This window comes from Fundulus heteroclitus, unplaced genomic scaffold (assembly GCF_011125445.2).
Source record: "Fundulus heteroclitus isolate FHET01 unplaced genomic scaffold, MU-UCD_Fhet_4.1 scaffold_715, whole genome shotgun sequence".
NCBI lineage: Eukaryota > Metazoa > Chordata > Actinopteri > Cyprinodontiformes > Fundulidae > Fundulus > Fundulus heteroclitus.
In genome coordinates, this window is record NW_023397160.1 from 15390 (window position 1) to 33524 (window position 18135).

General features: G+C 38.5%; 2 protein-coding genes across 2 annotated transcripts; both read left to right on the top strand.

Annotated features, from left to right (window-relative positions):
• Nucleotides 1–1865: 1865 nt before the first annotated feature.
• LOC105925474 (arrestin domain-containing protein 4) lies at nucleotides 1866–11583 on the top strand. Its single transcript, XM_012861346.3, has 7 exons — nucleotides 1866–2199; nucleotides 3775–3816; nucleotides 5623–5683; nucleotides 6006–6156; nucleotides 7814–7910; nucleotides 7994–8250; nucleotides 11127–11583. The coding sequence occupies exons 1-7, from the start codon at nucleotides 1941–1943 to the stop codon at nucleotides 11397–11399; spliced, it is 1140 nt and encodes a 379-aa protein (XP_012716800.2). The 5' UTR covers nucleotides 1866–1940; the 3' UTR covers nucleotides 11400–11583.
• Nucleotides 11584–13449: 1866 nt separating this feature from the next.
• Nucleotides 13450–17469, top strand: LOC105925475 (arrestin domain-containing protein 3). Its single transcript, XM_012861347.3, has 6 exons — nucleotides 13450–14027; nucleotides 14111–14171; nucleotides 14258–14405; nucleotides 14521–14614; nucleotides 15718–15977; nucleotides 16384–17469. Exons 1-6 carry the CDS (start codon nucleotides 13769–13771, stop codon nucleotides 16630–16632), a joined length of 1071 nt encoding a protein of 356 aa, XP_012716801.2. The 5' UTR covers nucleotides 13450–13768; the 3' UTR covers nucleotides 16633–17469.
• Nucleotides 17470–18135: the final 666 nt, after the last annotated feature.

The window sequence follows — 18135 nt, forward strand, 5'->3', positions numbered from 1 at the left end:
TTTCTATGACTTAGAAAAGTAGATTCTATGATGAAACTACTTTTATTTTCTCACGACGCTGCTTGCCCTTTACAGCAGATTTTTTTAAAATGTTTTTTTTCTCTCTCTGTTAATATCAACCAACAATGTAGCTCTTGACTTCAGCAACATAGCAGCTATGGTTTAAATTATCCAAAAAGGACACGTCATTTAAAACTCTAGTTTTGTCTGACATAGAAAATATGTTGCCGTTAGATAATGTGTAAGTTTCTGCTAATGGAATGTTTTTATGGTCTGAAGATAAGACCATATCTGAGACGTGTTGGAAAGTAATGACTAATGTATGCTAAATATTTTCCAGATTTGATCTTTACAGCGCAAGAAGATTGTGTCCTTGGAGCGAGATTATCAATTGCAGGCTTAAAAATAAAAATTGGTAATGCATTTGCATAATTTCTTAAATACAGCCCTGTTTCTTTAATATGATATAATTCAAATCTAAATTGTAACACAATCATTTGCAGTACACATTTGCTCAATATAAAACTGTGCTTAGGTTTACAGAGCTCATGAGTCCCTCAGAGGAATAATGTGTGACAGGACCTGATTTAAAGCACATTTAAGCAAAGCAGAACAGTTTTTCTGTACGATGTGTTGTGTGAAAGTCACTGAGTCTAGTCTAATTTTTAATGTAGAGATCTTTGTCCCTGGATGGTTTGGGGTGAACATTAACGATGGCCCTTAGCTGATCTTATAAGGCACTAAAACGTTCAAGGCAAACCAGAAGCGTAGTATAATCTACTGTATAATCTTTGTACCCTCAAGTTTAAGTTGTATCTACTTTATATGATTGTTTCTTGGGAAACAGGGGCGGTTCTAGACAGGGGCCAGCAGGGGCCCATGCCCCTGTAGAAATGGCCCTGGCCCCTGTTATGGCCCCTGTACTAAAAGCATGATGTTAAATAAACTTCTCATAATTATTTGCAATGGCAAAGAAACCATAACTGAATGGTCACTTTGACCAATATTATTTGTTACCTATACAGCTTTATTCTAAAAAGAATTTAAAACTTAAGATGTTTCACGTTTAGCTTTAGCCGTATTGAGCAGGGGGCAAAGTTTTCAACTGCTAGATCAGGGGTCTGAAACCTGCAGTTCCAGAGCCACAAGTGGCTCACTTAATATTGTTACACAGTTAAATATTGCCATTTTATTGTTTTTAAAAATTTTTTGTTCTGTGCCCTAGTGAAAAAAACACTGGCCCCACCTTGGCCCCCTGGTAAATTTGGTCTAGAACCACCACTGTTGGGAAATACTAAAAAAAAGTAAACATGACCAGAGTTTAAGTATGGAGTCAGAAGGACAGATGGAAAAGCTGGTTTGAGCAGTATGTAGTATAGATTTTAAAAGCTATACCGCATTAATGATTTCTTAAAACACAGACAGCCCTTTAGTGCCAAATCAGATGGTGTAACTCAAATGAAATATTTAGCATCATTAGTGTCTAAACTGGTTTCATACGGTGCTTATAATATACACAACACATGGGAGCCACCACTCTGACTCCTCTTTGCCCTCTTCCTTTAGAAATGAGGGCGCAATGACTGCACCCTGGACAGAGAGCACAATAGATCCCAACTTTCTTGTGAAGTTGGGATCTATTGTCTATCTATTTTATTTAGAAACTGCACATCTTATTTTACACCTTTCTCTTCTTTTCTTTTTTTTTTTTACACACACAAACAAAATGTACACTCGTGGCGCTTCAGCAGCACAAAAACACAATTCCTTTTTCTGCACAAACATCCCATCCCACAGTTCTGATAGGACATTTGCTTCCCATCATGGGAGGAGGCGGCGCACGGATATAGGAGGAGCGGAGGTAGACGCGTTTACCTTGGGGTTTGGTTTCCTCATTTAGCGTTCCTGTTGGAGTTTGGTCTAAACCCTCCTCAGTCACGATGACGACGATAAAGAAAATCGAAATTACTTATAACGCGATCAATGCCAACAACACTTTTACAAACGGTGACGTGGTTTGTGGCCAGGTAACCGTGGAAATGGCCAAGGACTGCCAGATCGACTCCCTCTACATCAAGTTTAAGGGGAAAGCGGAGGTCCGGTGGACGGAGAGGCACGGCCAGACCACCCATGTGTACCACTCCAAGGATAAGTACTTCAGCGTGCGCCAGTACTTCATCAGAGACAAAAACAGCAAGGGTGAGCGTCTTTCCTGGAAGCACCATTCCTTAAACAGCACCAGAACTGTGCAGATAAAAAAAAAGACTTTGCAGAGTAGCTACTGCGTGAAAAAGGCCCGTGATTTCTGATAGTTAAAATTTAGATGAACTGGATAAACGAAGAAACAAAGCAAAATAAATAAATAAAATATGCATTTGATTTTAGTTTTAAAACATAATATGAACTTGCAATAGGAGTTGTCCAAGATCGGGATACATCTTAAATGTAGTTTTATCTTATAACTAATATTGGTAAAATAATATAAAACCCTGGGTCAGGGAAACGACAAATAATTGTTTTTTTTTTCTTCTTCTTCTTTATATACTTAAACAGAAACCTTAAATTTTGCGAACCATCGTATTTTGACTGTAGGAGGCGCTGTTTCTCCTGTAGTTCTCCTTGACCTGCCGCAGGTCACAGGGGCAACTAGTGCATTGTCGAGACACACAGGTGAACCAGCCTGTCACAGCGTGAAAAGAGGGAAGAAAAACCCTTTATTATTTATTATATCAACCCAATAACTGGCTTAAGTTGCTCAGTTAAAGCATACTTTCAAACTCAAAAGTTCATCAAAGATGGCCTACCTCTGAAACCTCAACAACGCTAATACAAACGGCACTAGTTTTATCCTGAAAATTACAAGTAATTAATGTTAAAAACAAACAATTTTATCCACATTTCCTTCCTTGGAAGCATGTCTGAATGAGGATCTGAAAAGCAGATGCTCACAAATTGGGATCAGTCATTTCTTAAACTGGGAATAAACTCGGTGAAAAGCGATGAGTTGAGAAAAGAATGGTTTAAACACACTAGAGGGGGAGTGGGGGGTTAATTGAGTCGGTCTGAGGTTTGAACCGTTTCTTTAAGGTTATCATACGGCCATGTTTTCTTAACAACCTTGAGAATATGTGATCCCTCAGCAGCAGCCTACTGGAACATGTGCAGGTAGTGGTCAACTGTTGCCAGAAATGGGAGTGATGGGGATGAATCTGAGCTACTGGCAGAACTGTGTCATTATTGTGTTAGAATCTACAGTGCCAAATTATATGTTTGATGTTTTATTCTAATAGGTCTTTCATTAATGGAAATTAAATGAGGTGCACCACGCTGTTGGCGCCTCCTAAGTCACAATAGTCATATGGCGATTGCAAAATTGGGCTCCTGTCTAAAGGAATATGGTAAAACGAGTATTTTTTTTAAATGTTTGTTTCTCTGAGCCAGACATCATGTCCGTTTTAAAAATTTTACATGTAAAAAGTTAAAGAAACCTTTCTCCTCACCCATTTCTAACCATAAAAGTGGGGGTGGGTGTATTTCAGTTTCTTATTTTGTATGTTAAAAAAAAATATTGCTTTTTTTTTGTCTGGCGAGAGTCTGGTGAGAAAATAAAAACAAGTCACAGACCCCACAAAAAAGTAAATACAGCCTTAATGATTAAATAAAAAACAAGTGGAATACACTTTGAAACATTAATGAAGATAATCTTTTGTTGTTTTGGGTGTAGGGGAAGACCTGCTTTTAATTTCTTGTGTTGTTGTTATTGCTTCTCTGCAGATGACCAGAAAACACTGGTCGTAAACCAAAGTGGAGAAACCTGTAAGTATTTGTGTTACTCTGTCAGGCTCATGTTTGTTTATGACAATGCAAAAATAACTTTGGGGCGATATCGCTTCATGCAATAATAGCATAAAACAGTTGGATTCATTCTCATGTTTTCATTAGACTTGTGTTCAATTAAACAAAGCTTAAGTTTAAAGCTTTATATGCTTTGGTTATTACAGCAGACGGGCTCGTATTCATAACCCTTGAACTATTCCACGTATTGTCACATTACAACCACAATCATAAATATACTGAACATTTATGTGAAAGACCAACACAAAGTGGTAAACAGTTGTGAAATAGAAAATTATACACGTTTTTATTTTCAAATAAAGTATTTAGCCCCCCTGAGTCAGTACTATGTGGAACCACCTTTTGCTGCAGTTCCAGCTGCAAGTCTTTTAGGGTATGTCTCTACCAGCTTTGCACATCTAATGACTGACATTTTGCCCATTTTTTTTTTTCAAAATAACTCAAGCTCAGTCATATTAAATGGAAAGTGTTTGTGAACAGCAGTTTTCCGATCTTTCAGATTCTCGATTGGATTTAGGTCTGGACTTTGACTGGGCCATTCTAACGCATGAATATATTTTATACCACTCAACTGTAGCCCTGGCTTTATGTTTAGGGTCCTTGTCCTGTTGGAAGGTGAACCTCCGCCTCAGTCTCAAGTTTTTTGCAGACTCCAAGAGGTTTCCTTCCAAGATTGCCCTGTATTTAGTTCCATCCATCTTTCCATCAACTCTGACCATCTTCCCTGTCTCTGTTGAAGAGAAGCACCTCCTCAGCATGATGCGGCCACCACCATATCTGAGAGTGGGGATGGTGTGTTCAGGGTGATGTGCATAGCGTTATGCATTCTGGCCTAAAACTTACAGTTTGGTCTAATCTGACCAAAGCGCCTTGTTCCGCATGTTGGCTGTGTCCCCAACATTGCTTCTGACATTAGCAATCATCAGGCAACTTCTAAAGGCAACTGGTCACACTCCGAGAAAAGGGGGCTGAATACTTTTGCACACCGCCCTTTTCAGTTTTTTATATGTAAATTTTTTTTAAATCATGTATAACTTTCTTTCCACTTCACAGTTGCAGACCACTTTGTGTTGGTCTTTCAGCTGTAGTTGTGTGCCTGGCATTCAAACTCTGCTCGCAGATAGAGCTATGTTTTACTTACTATTGTGCTAAGGATCAGGGAACGTAATGAGGTCTTTATGATGACTGAAAAGCAAAAAAAGCAAAGAGCGGTGGAAAATCTGAGTTAAGTCAATTGCAGTCATTATTGTCAACAATATTACTTTCCTCATAGAATGCATCCTTAGTTAAATTATCTCAGGCTTACAGTAGAACTGGTTTCAAAGCTCTTCTGTTTTGATAGGAGCTTCAGTGTCTTCAAAACATTGCAGTTTCAAATGCGCTCCTGTTATTTAATGACGTCAGTTAAATGCACTCACAGTGCACATCTGTTGCATATATGCTCCATCAAACCCAAACTGCATCGTCTGTTTACTCTTCGGGCTTTTATTGGGTACAGTTGTGAGTTGTTGCCTCTTTAGGATTATTTTTGTTATGGCTTTTGCTGATGGTTCATTTGGTAATGAAATGGAAACAAAATGAGTCGCAGTTCCTTGTCTGGTCTAAACAACAAGTTTTTTCTTCTTTTTTTAACATTGAGATGTATGTTTACACACATGCTGATCTTGAATTAGATTTTAAAAGATACATTCCATGCACACCTCACCGAAAACACATTAAGTTGCAATTCTTCCCCCCTTTTTTTAATGCATCTGTTTTGTTATTCAGACTCCAGCGTTGTGCCTCCAGGAATCCATGTGTACCCATTCTCCTTTCAATTCCCTCACCAGTAAGAAACAACTCTGTTTATTTAATTAGCATGAAGATCACACTTTCCAGTCAAAATCATTTGAATGAAAGCCCGACATTTGCATTATACTGTGGTGGGGGTGAATAAGCTGCAGTATGATTACTTCTCTAACTTTTTCCACTTTTTTCCACAATCACAGATCATACCACTATACAATTTGATGTTTTTATTTTTCAATGTTTTTGATTGGCAAGAAAAATCTCAAGACAGTTTGTTTTGCTTTAAACCATTTAGAAGGGGGGGGGAAATGTTTTATTTCATGATTCTCACGTTTATCTGGCCGTCTGTGGTTCCTCCACAGAAATATTCCCTCCTCCTTTAAAGGTGCGGACGGTAAAATCATATACTTGTTGGAGGCGGTTTTGAGCAGATCAATGAGGATGGACAGTAAGGAATCAATCGCAATGAACTTTGTGGCAAAAGGAGACCTGAACCCAGTCCCTGGGATAATGGTATGTTTGACATTCAAGTCATATCCGGTCACTTTGGATGTCAGGGGCCTAATGTATAAGGACTTGCATGAATTTGGTACTGAAACATGCAGTATTCACAAAAAGTGCACAAATAAATCTGCATACAATTAGATTCAAACACATTTCTTTTTTGATATCCACATCAATGTGGAATTTAATGCAAATGAGGAAATGGCAGCCACACCTCTTTGGGGGTCTGAGTTTGTTCCCTCTCCTGCTGTTCATTTGAAAGTGTGTATTGTGCATTGTGCTGGTTCGTTGCATTTACACATGACATAAAATAGAAATCCTTCCTGTTTGGTAGTTTAAGTTGTTTGCAGTAGCGGCAGGTGGATTAAGAAAACTCGCTTTTGCTGCAAATTGTACCCTAAAGATTAAATTATTAGACAGCGTTTATAGGACTGACCGTTTTGACAATCAGAAATTATTGTCAACCCACCCCCCCACCCCGGCCAAAAAAAAAAGTTAAAGTTTCTTCAGCTCTAGCATTTCTCTGTAACAATACATTTTTCAAGTCAGCCATTTTTAAATTATTCAACCCCTGATATGATATTGTTATTTTAATCATTTTTACAGTTTTTGTGGCCTAAAGCTGAAGTTGAATCATAATTAAGCTATTCAGAAGTCAGTAACGGCACCTAATTTGCTTTAGTTGTGATTTGTATGCATAAATCTGACCAATGAAGCTATTGAGGTGAGTTGCAATCATGGGAAAGACAAAGGAGATTGGAGGTCAAACGTAGAGAGAAAATAATTTTGACTGAATGGCTTTGGGTATAAGAAGATCTCCAAAAGTTGGACAGCACTGGGAGCATTATAAGAAAGTTCAGCGTATCAATCAAGTGCAAAGCTGCTGTGGAATTAAGCATGGACTGACTCTTTGGACAAATGGACCACCGGTTTGTCTGGGCGTGTGCAAGGCCAGGCTTATGATCAGAGGAATACCTTTTCTACAGCCAAGCGTGGAGGTGGATCACTGATGTGGGGCTCTGTTTCGGTGGCAGGAACTAGGAAACTTAATCTTGTACTTGGCATCACAAATTCTCAGAAATATCAGGCCATTTTGAATAGGAACGTGAAGCCTCATGTCAACAAATTAAACCTTGGTGACCAATGGACTTTCCAGCAAGACCATTCCAAGCACATCTCCAGGTCAAGCAAGCTTGGTTGAGGAAAAAATTGGTGGGATTTCCTGAAGTAGCCTCATTAGTCACCAGATTTAAATCTGATTAAAGGTTCTCGCTGAGAAGTCAGTTGCAGCAAGGAAGCCATCAAACATCTCCAAGCTAGAAGCTTTTGCATATAAAGAATGGCTTAAACAATTCCAGTCGAGAGGTTTCAAAAGCACTTCTAGAAACCGTTAACTGGTAGTTTTAAAAGCTAAAGGATGTTCCACTTTGTTGCTACTAACAGAAATGTACAAATGGTAGCCATTAAGGTGGCAATGGGCAAACGACACCTTTTTCTGTGTATGGTCCCTCCTGACCTGACCAAAATAACATCACCTGTGTTGGCTGCCTCTGGACACGCATCAGCATTCTTTCCAGACACAAGAAGGAATTGTTGTGTTTAATATTTTAAACAGCTGCTTTCTAGGTGGACATGTTTTCCACTTATTAACTGGGCTGTTTTGTAGGAACCCCAACACGAATCTAAGGATAAGAAAATGAAACTTTTCACCTCAGGAACTGTTGCCATGGATGTAAATCTGGAGAAGTCTGGCTTTTTCCAAGGTGAGATGTTTTTGAAGTGACAATGACAGTGATTCTGGAATAGTATTATATCAGCTTTACTGACCTTTCTTTTTGTATCACAGGTGAAGGATTAAAGGTTGTGGCGTTTATTAAAAACGATTCATCTCGTGAGATCAAGCCCAAGTACTGCATATACAGGAAGCACAGCTTCTTTGCCCGAGGGAAGAGAAGAGTCCACACTAAGGATCTAATTAAGGATGTTGGAACGCTCATCCCTCCGTCAGCCTCAGAAAATGTCACAAAGGTTATCCCCATTCCTCAGGATGCGGAGCCCTCAATCCTCAACTGCAGCATCATCAAAGCAGAGCACAGGCTCAGGGTAAGCTAAAAATCAAGCATATTTGGCAGACTGAACAAATGTGTTTATTATGCGATATAAAAACTAAAAACCAGGGCAAACTAATGAAACTTCATTGCTTGAACTTGTTTTATTGGGAGCCACATAAATGGTTTTGAAAACTAAAGTAGGGTGGACATTGGTTTAGCTCCCTAAAGGCATATCTTACCTCTGCTCAACGCTTTTCAGCAACTCTTTATCTTGTTATTCATGGGGTTTACCAAAAGTGTGCCATGTGTACACAACATGTGAATATACACAACCAGAGTACAGTTCAGACGCAGTGACCCATTCAAACGAAGCAGAAAAACCGGATCTGTAGTTATAATAAACACCAGGAATGTCAAAGTTGAGGTATGGGTTTAGGATAAATACAAGCAATGATCTAAAAAAAAAAAAACTGTATTTCTCGCACTTGGCCTTGAATACTAATCATTACTCTGCTGCTCTTTTTATTGACCTGTTTAAAGGTATACTATGCAACCGGGGTTGATTTTCCCGCAAGGCTCCCCCCAGAGGGCGAAAGTAAAAGTGCACTGTCGTAAAGATGCTCAGCTGTTCTGGTTTCTCCGTCAAGCCAGGCACGGTTGTTTTGAGTTTAGCAGACAGGCGAACGCAACGAAAAGTTGAAAAAACGGCAGTACAAACAATGACTAACACAGTGAAAGTATGAACATCAGCGTTTCCCGCAGCGCTATTTTGGCGAGGCGGCCGCCTCGCCAAACTCACGCTGCCGCCTTGTCAACATTAAAAAAAAAAAAAAAATTAAATAATAATAATAATAATAAAAAAACTCAATATGCTTGCTTTGTTGCTTTCGCGCGTGCATATAGTGAATAGCAGGGCAAAAACACATGGAGTTCTCGCCGTAAAGCAAGACCGACTCTCGCGGTCTTGCACGAGAGTTCTGAGCCTGTGTGTGCGGGCCGAGGGCTCTTGCAACTGCAAGTACGGTATTTCCCCCACAGACCACCAGGGTGGCCGAGAAAACCTTTGTTCGACCTGAAATTACTAATTTAATCATCCGAAACGGTATGGAACACATTAATTAACTGACAAATTTTGCATAGTATGCCTTTAAAGGGTGATCTTCAAAGTTTGTGTCTGCAATGGGTAAGACGTGCAAAACCCATTTGGTCTGCCCCATTTAAATAAGTAGATTGCGTGTACTACTGACAATTTGTGTAGTTACCGTAAAAGAAAGATGCAGTTCGAAGCAATGTTGCAATTTCTGAATGCAGTGCCAGTCAGCACTGGCCTTCGCATAATCTTTCCAGACACCTAGGACGCACACAACAGTTTTTGTAATGAATGGAGAACTTCTGCTATTTATAGTTTTTTCTATTTATATTAAAGACAATATTAATCATTAATAGAAAAACAATTGTTTTGCCAGCAGGCGTTCTGAAAATAACTACATAGACTTCATAAAAGAAGACAAAACTTTCACATTACTTTGAGTTAAATAAAAAAATATCACAGCTGACAATTCAGATATATTGTCATGTTTTGTACGTATTTTGGCCTACATGCAGAACACACTCGGGAGACAGGGAGCAGTTTAAGGCATTTATTTGGACACACAGACGTACAGAGGAGAACGTGTGTATAAACCACAACGGGGCTGCGCCAATGAGAGACGCAAGACCGGGACTTGCAAAATCTAAGGATGAGAAGAGAGGGGTTAGACTTGACTCAGTGATGGAAGCCAGTGGCTGATGGGCGGGCAGGTGGAGCTCGAGTGGAGTCCGAGCAGCACCGAACCCCGCTCGAGCCAGAAGACTTGACTTGGGTGATCAGAGCTTGAAACAGCGCTTGGAACGGGGTCCAGACCGTGAGGCAACCTGAGTGAGACAGTAGACAAGGGTTACGCAGGGTACAGCTAAGCTTTCAGGAGACAGTGGCCAACTGAGGTGTACCACACAAGGTTAACACTCTGGCGTCCTCCAGCTGTCAGACCACTGCTTAAATGCTCCCGCACAACAACGCAGAACGAGAAATGCCAACGGAGAAGAGCAGAGAGGGCAGGACCAGCACAATACTGCACGGCGCTGCCTGCTGAGTCCTGACATATATCTGTTTATCATTATTCTTCCAGTTCGTGTGTCAGTGCCAATTTCAAATCCGACAGCCGAGCTGAGCTTATCTAGGCCCTATTGACTGAAAACCTTCCTCCGGTCGTTGGACGTTAATAATAGTAATAGTTTGGGAGTGTGTGTGAAAAAGGCTGAAACAGCTCAGCAGAAAGCCGCTTAGACTGAGCTCTGAATGGCCAGTGCAGTGAATGGATAACTTAAACATCCATGTCTCACAGTCATTGCTTGAGACTTGAGAGCAGTGCGCATGTGAACGGCATAAAAGCCGCTAATGTGCTATAGACATAAGATGAGGTTCAAATGTTGCTTAAGGTAACTTTGAATTATGTCCTTGCACGGCTGTGATTTGATTCAGAAGTCAGCAGCAAAAACAGTACTCTGCCGTCCGCCATTTTTTTTCTCTCGTCTGTGGATTTTACTATTGGTGTGTGTGTGTGTGTGTATATATATATATATATATATATATATATATATATATATATATATATATATATATATATATATATATATATATATATATATATATATATATATATATATATGTATGTATATATATATATATATATATATATATATATATGTATGTGTGTGTGTATATATATATATATGTATATATATATATATATATATATATATATATATATTTATTTATTTATTTATTTATTTATTTATTTATTTATTTATTTATTTTATTTGAAAATATGATTTCTTTTTTTTTTTTATTAGATGATGCCCATATTAAAAATACCATTCCTTCCCCAGGTCTACCTTGATGTTAAGTATGCTTCTGACCCAGAGATCAAGTTTAACATCTTCATCCTGCCAGCCCCTCAGGTTCCTGCTATGGCCACAGCGCCACCTGCTGCTTCTGACTTTGGAAATGCGTTCTATGGAAACTATGGGAATCCAAACCCTCCCATGTGGGGCTTTGGACCTCCACAAGCACCAGCAGGGTCTCAGCCTGGAGGTCCTCCACCTAACTATGCGACATATGGAATGTACCCTCCTCTGAATGATTTTTCAAATAAATATTAAAAACCTTTAGTGATGCCTTTTTAAGGAGGACAAATATACAGTCAAAAGTAACACTTTTTAGGTATACAGGAAATGTATTCCAAATTATTTGATATTCTGTCACTCTATCTTTATCTAGAATAAATGAAATATGAATTGTACTGAGATACAACTTACCTTAATAAATGTGTATATTTCTAATAAATGATCGTTTGCACTTGTGAGATTTACATATGATTTTACAACTGCTGCTAGTCTATATGCCCATTTGCCATTTTGTCTTTTAGCAATTTTGGTATTTTCTTTTTCCATCAGATTTTTCTTTTCAGGTAGGAAAACAATTCAGACTACACATTGATTTGTACTGGCTTTATGGGTGTTTTTTCCCAGCTTGGACAACCAACAGTATAAAGTAGTCTTCTATATTGTGCACACAGTGAACTATAAGACTATTGGGTGTTTTGAACCCCATTAAAAGACCTAGCCACAGCAACCGTTATATCGATTGGATTATAGTCTGAATGCTTCAAAAGAACCCGCAGACCCAAATACAGATTTGACCCTCATAAAATAGAGGCTCTAATAGGAAACCTTCAGAAATGCAATTAAATTACGCCTGGGATTTGAGCATTTTATTATTTGTTTCCATAATTGAGGAAAAATACTTGAAGTTATTTAGTAATGGTTGACCAGACAGGTACGAAACGCTTTGTTTGCATGCAACAAAGCATTTCGTACCACAGCTTGGTTACATGGGTACGGAGTGGCAAAAAAAGTAAATTATCTTTTGAGAAAGGACACGGTGACCGACGATTGTTTGGCAGTTTGATTCAAATATTCAGAAAGACAAAGTTACATTTTTAAGTTGCCTATAAGCTTACATGTATAATTTCAGCTCATAAAAATTGGACATATTCTTATTTAATTAATGGAGCTCAAATGATAAAACTTGGTTTATTTAATCGAACAACTATACATGATCATTGTGTATTTATAGATGCAGATGTGACCCTTTATAATATTCATCCATTTATTATGCTAATTTCATGATAGTTATGGGACAATATGCATGGTGTGGCAAACTGAGTTGTTAATAGTTTATTTATTTTAAACAGTGTCCTGTCTGGCAATGTGGCAATAAGAATCTCTAAGTAACTGGGACCTAGCACCTGTAGTTGAGCGCACTTGTGCATGTGAAGTTTATCCAAAAGAAAAATGCTCAATAGTGGTTGTGAAGCCACCCCAGAGCACCGAGGCAGGCCAAGGGGGACCCAAAACCCTAGATGCCCAATGGGACCCCCAAAGTAAAGGCGCCCAAGAGGGGCCAACACAGGAAATCTGCCCCCCCCCCACCAATGGAAGAGGAGAAACGGCCCAGAGGAAATCTCCAAGCCTCCAGCGGGACCAGCCTGTGGGCTACACTGAAGTGGAACCAGCCATGGGCCCCAGGGAGGCCCCAGGGGCGCCCCGCCCCCCGGTGAGAGCCCCGACTGAGCCCTGGAGGGGCCAGGCCCAGTGAAGCATCCGCCAGGAATGTTAGTTTTTTCAGGCATTTCTATTGAAAAGGGATTTATTAGAAAGTTTTTCCACTAACATTTAAAGTATTCGAGGTGCAACATTTCATTAGTTTCTTTTAGTTCTTTAAAGTTAGCTAGCTGAAGCTGTTTGTTGTATACATTTGTTACATGGTGACGTCTACATAAATTGTACAAGACTGTAGTTTATCTAACATAGCTGCCTGTGGCCCTTAGGAAAGCCCAAGCCATCTCTTTCCCTCACATAATCCATGTGGTAATTGTGTTTTTTAAAGCTATTGCTAAGAATATCTTTCAATAAAAACCCTCAACTCTCTATTTTTTGGTTAGGAGCTTTTCATTAGATGAGATTCACTGAAGGAATTTTTTCCTGTCTCAAAAAAATTAGATATTTTCCATGCCAAATCCCTCCTCCTTTAAAGAAGACATCAGATGAGCAATCTGATTGAGCAAGGAAGTTGATCATGTGACTACACTGGAAAATTTTATTAACAAATGTATCATGTGACACCCATGACTAAGACGAGAAGCTTCCCTTACTCCTGTATGGAAAACATGACAAACTTGCCGGTCTCTGTCCCTCCATTCTTGCCGATTGTCATGAAAGAATAGCTGTTTGCCAGAGCAGTCAGCCATTCGAGCGATGTTTCAGGTATCAACAGGTTTCTTTATTCAGGTTTCATTGTTTTTCCCAGGTCGTAGAATGCTAACCAGGTGTAGCTTTTACCGTCAGACAGGATGCAACTAAAACCAGTTTCTCAGGTTCAGCGAGTTCGTAGGTACTCGGGTATAAATGCGGTAGAACAGCTGCGCTGGGTCAACACGGGTTGACTAATTCCTTCTTCTCGGCTGAAAATGACCATCAAGAACCTTCAGATTGAATATGACGCCATCAACAGCAGGAACACCTTCTCAAATGGAGACACCATAAATGGACGGATCATCCTGGAGGTCTCCAAAGAAACAAAGGTTCAGTCACTTCTTTTCATTGCTAAAGGAAAAGCAAGAGTTTGCTGGTCTGAGCATTATGGCCAGAACCAAACTCATGTTTACTGGGCTGATGAGAAATACTACAGCGTGAAGCATCATATGATAAGAGAATCAATTCAAGATGGTAATGTATGAATTTAGATTTAAAAAGACATGTACAAAATTATCACACTACTAATGTGCTAATTTATTATATTCACTCTCCAGGCTCTGAAGTCATTGGAAAAGGAAGACATGTTTTCCCTTTCAGCTTCAAGATACCTGACAGGTACTTAGTTTTTATTTGGTTTCTATTTTTATATCTTGTTTCTTTTCAGGTTGTAATGTGTGTTTGCTACTCTATCTACTTAACAGAAAAATGCCGTCGTCTTTTCACTCATCTGTGGGAAGAATTGTTCATAAGTTGAAGGCAGAGCTCAAACAGTCAATGAAACTGACAAAGAAGGCTAAAACCCACTTCATATTTGTGTCCAAAGCAGACCTGGAAACACCAGGACTCATGGTGAGAAACAGAAAAAATAATTAAAGCGAATCATTTTTTTATTTGTGTTCCACAAAACAAGGAGATGGCAAGATGGTATTAACGCATGTTTGTTTAAATTAAATCTGTGTTTCAGGTACCCCAACATGAAAGCAAGGATAAAACCTTGGCCTTTAGCTCCGGATCTGTTTCGATGGATGTCTATGTTGACAAGATGGGATACAAACATGGTAAATATATGGCTTAGGAAGAGGAAAGTGGGGAAATTGATCACAATTATTGGATTTGCATTCTTACTTTGCACCTAAAAAGGAACTGCAACTTAAGACTGGCTACCTTAGTCTGGTTTAGATGTAATGTGCTTTCAAGCTTACATCTACTCATAGTGTCATAGGCTATACTTTTGTACATTAAAAAGCATTTAGATCGATTCTTTTTCCTGGATGGAACGATTGTACAACAAACCACATCGTTGATTTTTTTAAACACTATAATCAAGTGCAACGATGGCAGATTTTCTCTGTAGTTCATGTTGCTTTAAAACACAGAGTGGTGTCATTAGTGTTCTTGGAGCTTCTGTGCTTCTCTTAAACATCTCAATCAGTTTCCATCCATGGTGTCTGTCGTGTATTACTTTCTCACCTGAAGGTGAGAATTTAGGCCAGGTGGTTGAAACCTTTGTCATGGTTGCATGTGTCAACAGCAAGGCCGGCTCTGGTCAACAGGCCAAACAGACATTAAACTGAAGTGTGTTATATTGTTTTTCCTTATATTTGCACTGCAAGGTGGTTTGTGATGTGGTTTCTATGAATAAGGTCTATATAAATTACATGTACTTGCTTAAAACAAAACTGTTTTTGAAACGATAAAGCAGGATAACGATCTTCTGTAATGACCTCGACCTAAATCTTATAGAAAATCTGTGAATGAAGCATTAAAGCAGGAAGACTATAATATTTTAATGAGATGTATTATTTTTGTATTATAAAAAGCCAAAAATTAATATGGCATCCTCCTATAACTGTACTGTAAGTGCTTTACTTCACTGGGACATACCCACAAATATTAATTTCTGCCAAAAACAGTAAATCACAGAATAAAAAAAGTAACTGTTCATAATAACCCATTTAGGAAGTATATAAAAAAAAAATTGTGTTGTGGAGACTGAGATTAAATGTTGCATATGCTGTGATAGGCCTACCTGACTGGTAGGTATTTCCAACCTCTTGACCAAGGACTTGTCCCTATATTAGATCAATCCTGTTATAGTAATTTCTTTCCATCGCACTGTGTATTTTATTTTTCAGTCTAAATATGCGTGTTCTTTTCACAGGGGAGACCTTGAATGTCACCATAAAAATCAATAATAATTCAAGTCGTTCAGTCAAACCCAAACTTGAACTGTATGAGAAGAGGAGCTTCTTCGCTCAGGGTCGACGAAAACTTGAGACTCGCGCCATCCTGAAGGAGAAGGCTGCCGCTGTTGAAGCGCATTCCGGCAAAGGAACTGTGACAAAGATGATCACCATCCCCAGAGAGCTTCCTCCGTCCATCCTGAACTGCTCCATCCTTAAACTGGAGTACAGGCTGAAGGTATCACCAGCAGGATCACTTTGTTCTCTGGATATGTGTTATGTTTTTATCTAATTGTTTTAAGCAAACAACATCAATAACCTGACACACTAAATGAACATGTTATCATTACCTACAGCATTTAATAATTCTAAACGCAAGAACATCATTCAGCTCTGTAAACAATCAGTATAGTTTTAGCAATAAGATTTAGAACATTTTAAAAAATCTTTACTGACAAATAAAACAAAACTCATTAAGAAATCACTGGTGACTTTATCCATCTTGATTGGTAAAAATTCAAATACTTTTTTTTTTAAATAAACTAATCTAAGCATATTTCCCCCCTTTAATTTTTTTCTCATAGGTGTACCTTGACATCAAACTAATCTAAGCATATTTCCCCCCTTTAATTTTTTTCTCATAGGTGTACCTTGACATCAAATGCGCTGCAAACCCAAAGGTTAAACTCCCTGTTGTCATTCTCCCTGTTGATGACAGCAGAGAGCGTCATGAAAAACAACCAATTCCTCCTAGTGAGTTTGGATTTGAAGCATTTGGAAATCCACACCTGCAAAGCCGAGGCACCGCATCACAAGCAATGAGTCTTCCCCCTCCCTATGAAGAAGCTGCCATGTACCCCTCCTTCCCCTCAGATTTTACAAATCCACTATGACAATAATAACTATGATATTGGCATAATGTCTTATATTTCGTTTGACGTGACTGCAATCATACCTGCCTTATCCACATTCCATTTTGAATGGAATTTCAGACGCTGTCCTTGCCTTCTGCAGTAACCTTTAAGTAACTGCTTTCAGCTATTAGACACCTTTTTCTCTCTTAGTCTGCTTCCCAAATGAGTTGATTACATTGTTTAGAAATGTGTTTTTTTCACAGTTTTTTCTATTTATTCAGTACAGCAGCTATTCAGCTGTAATCACACTATGATTTTCAAAGTTTTGCTTGCTGTCACAAATATTTAATGACTTTATGTGCATGCCTAACACAATATGTTACAAAGATTATCTTCTATTTAGGGGCTAATCAACAACCTTTTTTTCCCCAAAGAACAGAACAGTTCCAAGTATACAGTGGTTTCTGTTGTTTGTGTTTTACTTTACAATTTTAGCAAGTGCTAACAATGAAACAACAAATAAAATAATATATGGCAAGGAAATCTCCCTCGAACCAGGGCAGATCATGGGAGACAGAAGGACTTGAGCAAAACTAACATTACATTTGTACAAAGCTGGAGAGATCCTTCAGGGACAAACTGTTGCATCCCAGGTGCACTGAAGAGCGGTATCACAGATCCTTCCTCCCAGCAGCGGTAAACTTAATAAGTATTCAGTCCTGTAAATACTCTGTTATTTTTGTATGCCTGCATACACATGCATGTTTTGTAAATTTTTCAAATTACTCTACTCAGTTACACAGTTCTTTAGTCTGTTGTGTCATTATGCACGTATTTAAGTTATTTAATATTTAATAAACAACAATTGGTCTGTTAGATATTGTCTGGTGAATATCAGCCCAAATAGCTGATATCAGGACAATAGTTGAAACGAATGATTTGAGCACTGGCATTATTTTAACAGCAAACTCTGCACATACACTAGAATAAAGGAGTGCCAACTTCTCTTCAAGTTCAATAATTTATTAACAAAAATAAAATGAACATCCAGAGAACATCACTATATAATGCTGTTTATCTGAATTAACACTATATATCAATTAGTAAATCCTCTCGACTGGGCTAGTGAAACTTAGCTAAACTACTAAGCAGAATTAAGATAAAAAGAAGCTAAGGAACTGTGTACACACAACATAAACAAAAAGGACAAATAAAATTGTTGAAAACTGTCATCATAATGATACAGTGGATCCTGGTTCACTCTAGAGTGAACCAGTTATATAAATCATTATTTAAGGAAATAACATATTAAAGAATAATTTGCTCTGTAAAAATCAAAAACCTTTAGGACACTTGATTTCTATTAATGTAATTATTTCTCCAGGAAATAATCAAAACTCGAATTGGTAACTTAGGAAGCTAGTCCCTGTACCGGACGACGACAGGAAATAACGTGTGTCGGAGGGCATGCTGTTAATGTTGATATTATTTTCAGAAGTTAATCCTAAAGTTACATGAAACACCATTAAATCGACATTAATG

Excerpts from the sequence above, each read along its gene's own strand:
- LOC105925474 (XM_012861346.3), top strand. The coding sequence starts at position 1,941 with ATGACGACGATAAAGAAAATCGAAATTACTTATAACGCGATCAATGCC. Across the intron at positions 2,200-3,774 it reads CAGAGACAAAAACAGCAAGG|ATGACCAGAAAACACTGGTC; the intron begins GTGAGCGTCTTT and ends GCTTCTCTGCAG. Across the intron at positions 8,251-11,126 it reads AAGCAGAGCACAGGCTCAGG|GTCTACCTTGATGTTAAGTA; the intron begins GTAAGCTAAAAA and ends TTCCTTCCCCAG.
- LOC105925475 (XM_012861347.3), top strand. The coding sequence starts at position 13,769 with ATGACCATCAAGAACCTTCAGATTGAATATGACGCCATCAACAGCAGG. Across the intron at positions 14,028-14,110 it reads AAGAGAATCAATTCAAGATG|GCTCTGAAGTCATTGGAAAA; the intron begins GTAATGTATGAA and ends TTCACTCTCCAG. Across the intron at positions 14,172-14,257 it reads AGCTTCAAGATACCTGACAG|AAAAATGCCGTCGTCTTTTC; the intron begins GTACTTAGTTTT and ends TCTACTTAACAG.